Source organism: Pygoscelis adeliae, unplaced genomic scaffold (genome assembly GCF_000699105.1).
Source record: "Pygoscelis adeliae isolate BGI_AS28 unplaced genomic scaffold, ASM69910v1 Scaffold472, whole genome shotgun sequence".
NCBI lineage: Eukaryota > Metazoa > Chordata > Aves > Sphenisciformes > Spheniscidae > Pygoscelis > Pygoscelis adeliae.
Genome location: NW_008824239.1, coordinates 219,093 through 228,735, shown reverse-complemented (window position 1 = coordinate 228,735; position 9,643 = coordinate 219,093). Strand labels below are relative to the sequence as shown.

Below are 9,643 nucleotides of genomic sequence, written 5' to 3'. Positions count from 1 at the left end.
GATAGATCTGTCTGGGCTCTCTGTTAATAAACAGCACCTGACCCGAGCTGTCTCAGAGCTGTAAGTAACGAGTCATCTTTTTGCACATGAGCTATCAGTAGCTAATGGAGCTGATTCCTCTTCCTCCGGATAACGCATCGGCATGTCCTGCGCCACCGTCTCATGCCACGGGGAGGGGATGCTGGTGGCAGCGCATGGCTGGATCATTGCATCACTGGCAAGATAAAGAAATTGTGCTTCGATGAAGAAGCATCGACATGCCACAGTTTTGATGTTGCTATTTTTTTCCCCCCAGCCAGAATCATTCTCCAGCTCCAGAAGGAAACTTTTCCCGATCCTCCTCCTTCTCCTTGTTGGGTTGCTTCTGGTTTAGTTTTCTTCATATGTATTTTATAAATCTGGTCCTTTCTTTCCAAAAACCATCTCTTCCACCCATGGTTCAGTGAGATGCTATATGAACCCGTAGCATACCTGGTAGCTCTCTCCCCTCTACCTCCCCCCACCCAAGCCAACACCACAACAAGAAGGACAGAGTGGTTTGGATTTTTATATAAGGACCAAAGCCCCTCAGATGGGCTCATTTTATTGTCACAGCTAAGGACACATTCAGAGAGGACCATGCCATGGCAGGCTGAGGTGCAGACCCCACCAGAGCACTGCCAGGGAGGGGGCAGGCCCGCAGGCAGCAGAGGCCATGGCCAGGAGCATCACCATGTGCCACGCTACTGCACAGCAGCTGCAGCATCCACCTGGGGTAAAGGAACGAGATCTGAGTCCTGTGAGGGCACCACTGCCGAGAGACCAGTGGTCAGAGATGAGATGGGAAACCATGTCCCAGCCATAGCTCTAATGCAAGACAAACCCAGCCCAGCTCTTCCACCCTCTCCTGCCCCACAAAATTCAGATGCAACCCTTTAACTCTGCTTTTCCACCCCGCAGCCCCATTTCACACCCCTTTATACCTGCCCCCAGCCCCAGTACCTGCCCCTCATGTGCATCCAACCCCTGGTGCCCCAGGTCTCTGAGCCCTGCCTGCAAATTTGGGCTCTGCCCGCCGTGCTGCCCATGCATCTGCCAGGCACACCAGTCTCCACATGCATCCTTGTCCTCCTGGCCGTATATACAGCCCTCCCTCCACCTTGCAAAGGGGTGGGTTTCTCTCGGACTCTGCAGCATCCCACCCCACCAGTGCATCTCCAGCCATGGGATGAGGAAGACCCGAGCTGGGGCTCCATCGGCAGGTGACAAGGGCTAATCCAGGACACTCGACCCACTCCATCCCCGATGAAGTGATCCACCCCCCCTCCATCCCACAGCCCCAGCCCAGACCTACCTTGCTCTTTGTCTTGCCCTCTGATCTGTCCTCACTGGGGCACTGCAGGAGAGTACAGGAGATATAAACCCCCTGAACTCCCCTCATCTTATTCCCCTTTTGACTTCCAAAAGTGAGCCAGGGCATAGCCAACTTGCTCATGTGCGCACACCAGCGTGCACCTACGCACCCCATCCCTGTACACACATGCTCCGAGCAATCACACACACCACCATCACTGCCTGCTCCTGGCCAGCTTGCCCCCAAGATCCCAGCCTGGGTGACTCCCAGGTGCTTTGTGTCCCCAGCACAATGACAAGCTCATCCTCCTGGCCGACTTCACCACGCTGCCTGCATGGCTGCACTGACAGCCCTGCCTGCAGGGCAGTGTGGCCGGGGCCAGCTGGGTCAGTGCTCGCTGTACCGGCTGGAAGCCCTGGCACCAGCTGCTGCAGAGCCAAGCACCGACCCCGTGCCACACCGGCAGCCCTGAAGCTTCATCGGGGACCGAAGGTGCCTGGCGCCTGCTGGGTTGGAGCCACGCCTGCGTGGGAAGTAGGGCAGAGCGTGTCTCGGGGCAAGCGTGTGCTGGGAAGCCATGGGAGGAGAAATAATAAAAATGACATGTGTCTACGGACACACCGCCACTTGAGGAATATGTGTATAGTGTGTGGGCATGCATCCTCCTGCATGCCAGGGCGGGTCTGCAGCATGCAGAGGAGGCGTCTGTGGGGAGCAAAGCGGGGCACCTCCATGCAAGGGCTGGGCTGGGTTCTCTGCTGAGGCAGGGAAATGTGAGCTGGAAAGTCTGGGCAGGATCCCGAGACATGAATCAGAACAACCCAGGTGCAAGTGGAGGGGGTTCAACACAGCCCCCGCACACATGGCTTGTGGATGGCTTGGGACACAAGTGCTGTTAGACGCAGTGAGGGGCAAGCGACTGTCCCAGCCTCCACCAGCACCTCTGGTCCTTTGGCTCTGCAGTTTCTGGTTTCCTCCTCATTTTTTGGCCATGAATGGGGGAAGGAGATTTCAAGATGCTTAGAGACCATAAACCCAAGAAGCCCGAAGCTCCAGCTCCACAGGGCTGACCAGCGTCCTTAGGCTCCCCCATCACCAGGATCAACACAAAACAGGGACAAACCACACCACTGTGAAAGTGAGAACAGGAAAAGGCAGGCAAGGAGACTTGCTCCTCTATCTCCTCGGCCAATCTTACCTTTCACATCAAGTTTGCAGTCTACTGAGGCTTCCCCCAAGGGGTTCACAGCTTTGCAGGTGTAGATGCCCCCATCGAAAGGGCTGGGCTTGCGGATTTCCAGGGAGCAAACGCCCTGCTCAATCATCGCTATGTATTTGGGGTCTTCCCGTATTTCCATCTGATTTTTCATCCAGATGATTTTGGGCTGGAAGGCAGCAGGATTTATTTATTTGTTTAAAGCAGGGAGAGAAATAAGAAATCTAACTGGCCCCAAAATGGAGCCACCTCCCTCTGCCTTTGCCTTGGCCCTGCCTGAAGCTGGTGGCCATGGTGGGATTCACAGTCAGAAGTAGTTTGAAGAGCTAAATATCCCATTGTTGAGCCCTAACCACTGCTCCACACTTCCTCCCCCAGTGCAGAAGGAAACAGGACATGGCTTGAATTAAGACCAGTCTCCCATCTCCATGCAGAAACACCCCAAACTTGCCCCAGTTTGACTCAGAGGGCAGCTGCAGCCCCCTAACCTCATCCAACCCTAACCCAACATGACCAACCGTCTCCCAACACCTCCAGCCTCCTTGCAAAAACCCCACTGGCGGCTGCCCACATGCAGAGGCGATGCTGTCCATGGAGGAACCACTGACCTGGGGGAAGCCCCGGACGCAGCAGAAGAGATGTGTGCTGTAGCCCCGGGTGGTGGTTCGGTCTGTCAGGGGCTGGGTGAACTTTGGAGGCTCCATCATGTCCCGCTGGGGGATCTTCTCTGGCTGGTAAGCAGTTTCTAAGAAAATAATTCTAGGTTAAGGCAGAGCTCGGGCTCCTGGGCTGACCAGCACATGGTCACAGGGATTCAGCCCAAGGTACCCCAAAATACTTCTGCTCCCTCACATAACAAGCCAGACCGCATCTAGCCTGACCCGAGGACCTGGCCTTCAGCTCAGACCAGCCCTGTCTATAAATCCCTTCTCATCCAACCATGCCATGTTAGTGCCCAGTCCCTGTGGGGGACAGGGGAGATGCCAGTCTGCAAACCAACACCGTGATGTGTGCTATGTGCAGCATGTCGGATCCAGGCCAGGCACCTCTCTGGATCTCCTATTCCATCCCCAAAATTCAGTGCACAGAAATAGGAGCTGGAGGTAAGCTCTGCAGGTGGCAGAGACCCCAACTCACTGTGTGCTACCAGGGAGCAGGATGGAAATAGGTGGAGGGAGAGGGGGGCTGAGGGATGCTGGTTTGGAGATTTGGCCCTGAGATGGACCACTGCAGGGGTCTCTTCGTCTGCTGGCCCTGAGCTGCAGGGCCAAAGCCAGGGCTGTTCCTCACCCCTCCGGGCTCCTGCTTCGATCTCACCCCGGGGATGTCCATGCCTTCATCCCTCCCAGGGGGCTGACCATGGCACAAGCCTTTCCCAAAGGAGAAAGGAGGTGTAGAAGGAGGGCCTCTGGACCTCTGCCTTGGGGATGCACAGCCTCACCCCTTCAGGGCTCGTCCTGGGGACCAGCCCAGCAGCATCACCACAACACCAAGGAAGCCCCACTAGCCCCAACGGGGACAGAATCCCTCTTGCCCACCACCCCCCCCAACTCCTTAGCCAGGGCCTTGTCCCCACTTGTCTTCTTGATGTGGGCCACCCCGGAGGTGACAGCTGCTTTCTCGCTCAGCCCACAGGCGTTTTCCGCAAACACCCGGAATGAGTAGGTATTGCCAATGATGAGGTCAGAGATGGTGCAGCTGGTGCGGGTGCAGCGCTCCAGTGCCGTGAACCATTTCTGGGAGGAAAAAAAAGAGTGGTGAGGAAAGGCAGGCTGTCCAAAGGATGGAGAAGGTGCGGGGGGAGACGGGTGTGCAGCTCCCCCTCTCCCATCAGGACATCCCCAGCACCAGGGCACGGGGGCCCAGGAGTGCCCAGACTCACCCCACTCTTCTTGTCTGACTTCTGCACCGTGTAGCCCTTGATCTCAGAGTTCCCGTTGTCCACCGGAGGGGTCCACTCCAGGGCCACATTAAAGCCCCACACATCCACCAGCTTCAGGTTCTGGGGGGGGCCCGGTGGCTCTGCAAATACAGTCCTTCACAGGGTGGCATCCTGATTTGCTCCCCCCACATTCTGTGCCTTGACCATCCCTTGCACCTCGCTTTTAATCTCTTCTCACCCTGTTGCAGCACGCAAGGGATGGGAAGCTGCGATGGGCATGGGCTGGCAGAAAACCTGCCTCCCCAACCGGAGGAGTTCACCTCCATGATCCTGGAGAGGACCCCACTGGACGAGGGACCCCAGAGCCCTGTCCCATCCCACCCAGAACAAGAGCTACCCCCAACCAAGGGGCAGAAATGAGCCCCAGAGTGACCCTGCAGGGTCCCATCCCCAGCCTTACCAATCACTCGGATGTCCAGAGTAGCCTTGTCCTCTGCTCCGTTTATCCGCACAGCGAGCTCGTACTTGCCCGAATCGCTGCGCTGCGCCTTGCGGATGTAGAAGATGGTGTCCTTCTCCGTGTTGCGGATGTTGATGTGGCTGGTGTCCAGGGGCTGGTCACCCTTGGTCCAGATCACCTCGGGCTGCGGCTTTCCCTGGAGCAACCCGCACAGGCATGTTAGGAGCCGCTCGAGCGTACAGTCCCAACGGGTCCTGCTGGGAAGGACGGGTGGGCAGAGCCACCCCACTTTGTCCAGACAGCAGTGGCCTGGATACGGCCTCTCCCATCCAGCAGTCCCCAGGGAAGAAACTACAGACGATCCCTGCCAGCCCCACTGACGGGAAGCCATCAGGCTCCAGGGGCGATGCTGGAACGTGCTGGTCACCCAAAGTCCTCATGGAGCAAGCCCAGCTTTACTTGCCCAGGGCACTGCAGGCAGAGCTGTGCTCCTGTTGCCCAGGCACTGAGCTCAGGTTCAAGCCTAGCAGCAAGGGCTTGAATTCAGCATCCAGGGCCAATTCATGCCTGGAGTATGGCCAGCGCAGGCTCCCAACCGCCTGTGAGACATGGCATGGACATGTCCCTCATCTCAAGGGCAGCTTTCTGCCTCTTGCTTCCCCCTGCTTGGCCAGCATGTTTCAGGGCTGGTTTTCTCCATCGCAGACACCATAGTGGAGATGCTTTGGTGGTGCCCCAGACAGCATGCGATAGATCAGTTGAGGAGAGGACCTCCAGCTTGGCCCACCAATGTCAGCATCGCTCCCTCCATCACACAGCCCTGGGGCTGCCCTGCTCCAAAGGCAGCTGCTCTCCCCAAGGGGACCCCCACTGTTGTGCTGTGGGGTCCTGTGGTATGTGGCCAGATCCCTGCCAGGCTCGGCCAGGAGCACAAGCTGAACAGGGCTCGTGTGCTGAGACAGCAGCAATAGCTAGCCCATGCCCTAGTGTGTTTGGGGTGTCCCATTGCCAACACCATCAATAAAGACATAGCAGGAGAAAAATGGGAGCTAGGCAGGAATGGGAGAGAAGTTCCCACCCCATCTCCCACCCTCGACCCATGAGACATGGGGACCAGGACAAGCCAGCCCACAGCTGGCCCCAGGCATGTCATGGTGGCTAGAAAAGTCACTGCAGAAGCTAACCTGTGGTGAAAAAGCCTGCGGGATTAAATCCCAAATCGTCCACCTACCTGGAAAGGGATCATCATGTTCACAGCATCCCCAACACGCCTGACATAAGTCTGCCGCAGGTGACGGGGCATGCGGATCCTCGGGAGCTCTGGGGACCAGAAAGACATGCCATGGGGCCAAGGAAATCACAGCCCCCAACCCACCCCACACATCCGCCTGCTTGGCCATCAAGAAATCCCACCCAGAAACATGGCCACTTCTTTCCTCTCATCTCCTGGACAGTGCTTACTTCCCTGCAGGGTCATGCCAGCCTACCCCATTGCCTGCACCCCAAAATTATATCCATCCTTGAGATACCAGGCCACCAACCCAATGGACCATTCACCCCCCTCATTATAGCCAGGCCATGGAGACCAACATGGGCTTAACCAGAAGAGTCACAGTGCAGCCTACACAGTAGCAAGGCAGAGGACAGCATCTGCTAGTTAGGAAATATTTCTCCCCCAGCTCAGAAAGCAGACTTTCCAGAGGCACACAACCCAACTTCCAGCAAGGACAGGGCTCGCCAGACCTCCACCTTCACTGTGTGCTCAAGGCCATCAAGAGACCAAGGTGGTGCATGGTTACTCACAGCAGAGCTGTGAAAGCCCCAGGCTTAAAATGAAGGCTAACGTCCCCAAGGGAACATAACAAAGATAAGCAAAAACCCACTGGAGAATGCTGATGGAGCGTGTGTCTCCTTCCCGGGGTGAAAATAGCAGCCGTGTAACCCTACCAGCTCAGTGCCGCTCGGTGACCCTGCTGGAGAGGCATTGGGTTTACGTGAGCCCCTCATAAAAGAGCTGTGTGTCTCTGCCCGGATTAAACGTGCTGGAGCTTAGCTCTGGGGAGGGGGCACGGCCAGAATTAAACCAGGACTGAGCAATGGCTAAACAGCTGTGAGCGTGAAACGCCGGCAGTGGGCTGGGGAGGGCAGGGAGATACCCGGCAGTCCCAGATGGCCCCGCCGACAGCTGAGACGGTCTCTGCTCTGCTCATGCTGCTATTTGCTCCATGCATCGATGCTGCCACTTGGGCACATCAGTCTCAGCGGGGCAGAGAAACCTGACCTCGACAGAGGAATGTTAATTCATGGGTGTTTTCCCCAGCTCACGCGTGCCTCACTCAGCCAGAGAGGGCTGGCCGAGGTCGGTGGTCCAGGTGACATGCTGCTGCGGGTGTGAAGGCTCCCTGTAAAATGCGACTCCCACACTGAATCTTCAACTGGTTTCTCCTCGTCTCTCTCCACTTCCCAAACCCACTCATCCCACCTGTTTTTAAACTCTCTGCTGTCTGTATTGCTGCTATTTAAAATCCCTTGTGATGCTATAAATGACCCAGTGAGAGGTACAAAATGCAGTCCCAAATAAAATGTGAAGACCAGAAGGTAACAGATGGGGCAGAGATGAGCGGACTCATGCACCCAACACACACCAGCGCCGCTGAGGTGGACACGGGGAGGCAGAGGGACATTGAGGGCTAATTTGTTCCTCAGCAAAGCCAGGCAGTGTGCCCAGGGCTGTATTTCAAATGAAGTGCAAAAGTAGGCAAGTGCTGTTTGCTGATGAAGAGTTTCAGTTACCAAAAGGAAAAGAGAGAAGAAAAAAAACCCACTAGCGTGGAGCAAGAGCAAGTTGTGCATGGGTCTTTCAGTTCTTTGGGGTTTACACCTCTCAGCCGGTACACGTGGCTGGGACAAAGCTCAGGCAGCAGGGACAGCGGGTTTGAACTGGCGGGTGCAGCACGGGACTAGAAGTGGGAAACACGAGCTGTGTATTTGGCATCTCATGCCAGTCCCCTATGCTTCAGTTTCCCCAGTCCCACAAGGTATGGTGGGATGCCTTTGAGATCTGGAGGAGAACACAGCAGCAGACCCCAACCACTAAGCCACATTCACCTCCTCCAAGCAGACCAAGAGGACAGACCCTGCAGGACCCTTTCCAGATGCTGATAGCCTTCTCCAAGCCTTTTCCTATGAGAAGCTGATGGTTCCTGGAATAACTTTTGTTATTATTATTACTATTTTTAAGCAGCTGAAAAATCCGACGTGTTCTTTGAGTAATAGGAAAACTTCCGCATTAATAATTCTTTGTAAAGGGAAAATAAACCTGTATTTGCTGTTTGATAAGTGAAAACCAGCCTTGCAATCATACATCAGCCTCAGCATGTTTGCAGCACCCCGGGAGGAATGCGAGTCTTGCTAAGCATGGGAGCAAGTCATTCATTAGCGAGTTCAGCATGATTAAAGTTCCCATGCTCCAGACTACCGGCTCCTGACTTTCCTTAGCTAAATAAACAAAGCTGTCCGACGTGTATGTGATGGCATATGAGAGATGTAAGCATGGCCAAGGAGAGGAGATGTGCTGAAAGTGAGACTGTTTCTGAGCTCTTGCAATGAAATGGGAAAATGTGGCTCTGCATTTTGAGTCCTTCACCCCCAAAGCTTCACCATCTGCAAGATCAGTGTCTTGAGGTCGGGAAGCTACTCCATCCCACCCCAAGGGAACTGAACAGAGTTATTGAGAATAACATCTTGGTCAAAGGCTGGATTACGACGTGTGAGAGGGCAGAGGCTGCTCAGGCTGCAGGGATGGACTGTGATTTCTTTGTACCGCTGACAAAGCACATGGGAATGATGCATAGCAGGAGCAGTACTTACGGAGGATCTCTCTGATGAGGACTGGCTGCGCCAAAGTAGCTGGGACACTGGCACCGCTGGCGCTGACAGCCTTCACCCGTACATGGATCTTGTCACCGGAGCCGAGGTCCTGGATTGTGTACCGGGTGGAAAGAAAAGGCTCCTCATTCACAACTGTCCAGTCTGTACCTACAATGAACCCAGCAGAGTACTTCAGGCGTGCAGTGGACAGGCAGACACACACCCCAAACAGCAGGATCAAGCCACAGGGGGCGAAACCCAGAGGCAAAGAACCCATTCCTTGCAAAGGCTGAATGATTTGCAGCACCAGCAGAAAAAGGTATCTTAGAGGGTAGGTTGACCACCCCACCCTGCCAAGGAGTATGGGGTACAAAATGCTGGCAGAAGCTCAACTGTTGAGCAGGAGGCTATGTGCAAGTAAGAAAAGGCATTAGGCCAGCAAACATGGTTCCCGCTGACCTTCCAGGTGCATTTCTGGAAGTAGTTAAGATCCTTTGACCACCCTGCCAGCCAGACTGCTCCTCTTACTGCCCCAGGATAACTCGTTGGGGCTCACCATGTTCCCCAGCGCATCCTCCACATTGGACAAGGTCTGCTCATCACCTGCCACCAACCATCTAGACCTCTCCAACTGTTCCTCCTTCTTGGAAGGGGCATCTCAAACTCACCCCACAGCCAAGACGTAGAATCCCTCCCACATCAGGCAGCTAACACAGCCTTGCAATGTGCCAAACCTCTTAAGAGGTTTCTCAGTTAGAAAACAGACTGCCCCGGTCACCAAAGGACTGGGTGTCCCAGGCGGACAACTAGAGCAACCCATATGTGCCAGGGTTTGCTAAGCCACCACGTGCACTTTCAGACCAAGAAGGTTTTCCTGTCAGT

At 55.3% G+C, this 9,643-nt stretch overlaps 1 protein-coding gene across 3 annotated transcripts in view; it reads right to left on the bottom strand.

Annotated features, from left to right (window-relative positions):
• Positions 1–9,643, bottom strand: part of MYBPH (myosin binding protein H) — an 11,807-nt gene continuing 2,164 nt past the window's right edge. Inside the window, exons 3-11 of one of the 3 annotated variants that reach the window (XM_009335100.1) lie at positions 8,762–8,929; positions 6,123–6,211; positions 4,892–5,087; positions 4,432–4,571; positions 4,126–4,285; positions 3,158–3,294; positions 2,532–2,718; positions 1,334–1,375; positions 1–214 (exon numbers count right to left, since the gene is read on the bottom strand). In XM_009335100.1, coding sequence (XP_009333375.1) covers positions 1,365–1,375; positions 2,532–2,718; positions 3,158–3,294; positions 4,126–4,285; positions 4,432–4,571; positions 4,892–5,087; positions 6,123–6,211; positions 8,762–8,929 — 1,088 coding nt within the window. In that variant the 3' untranslated portion in view covers positions 1–214; positions 1,334–1,364. Of the gene's footprint in view, positions 215–537; positions 791–1,333; positions 1,376–2,531; positions 2,719–3,157; positions 3,295–4,125; positions 4,286–4,431; positions 4,572–4,891; positions 5,088–6,122; positions 6,212–8,761; positions 8,930–9,643 lie in introns of those variants that run through there. The other 2 variants (XM_009335101.1, XM_009335099.1) reach the window with 2 other exon arrangements.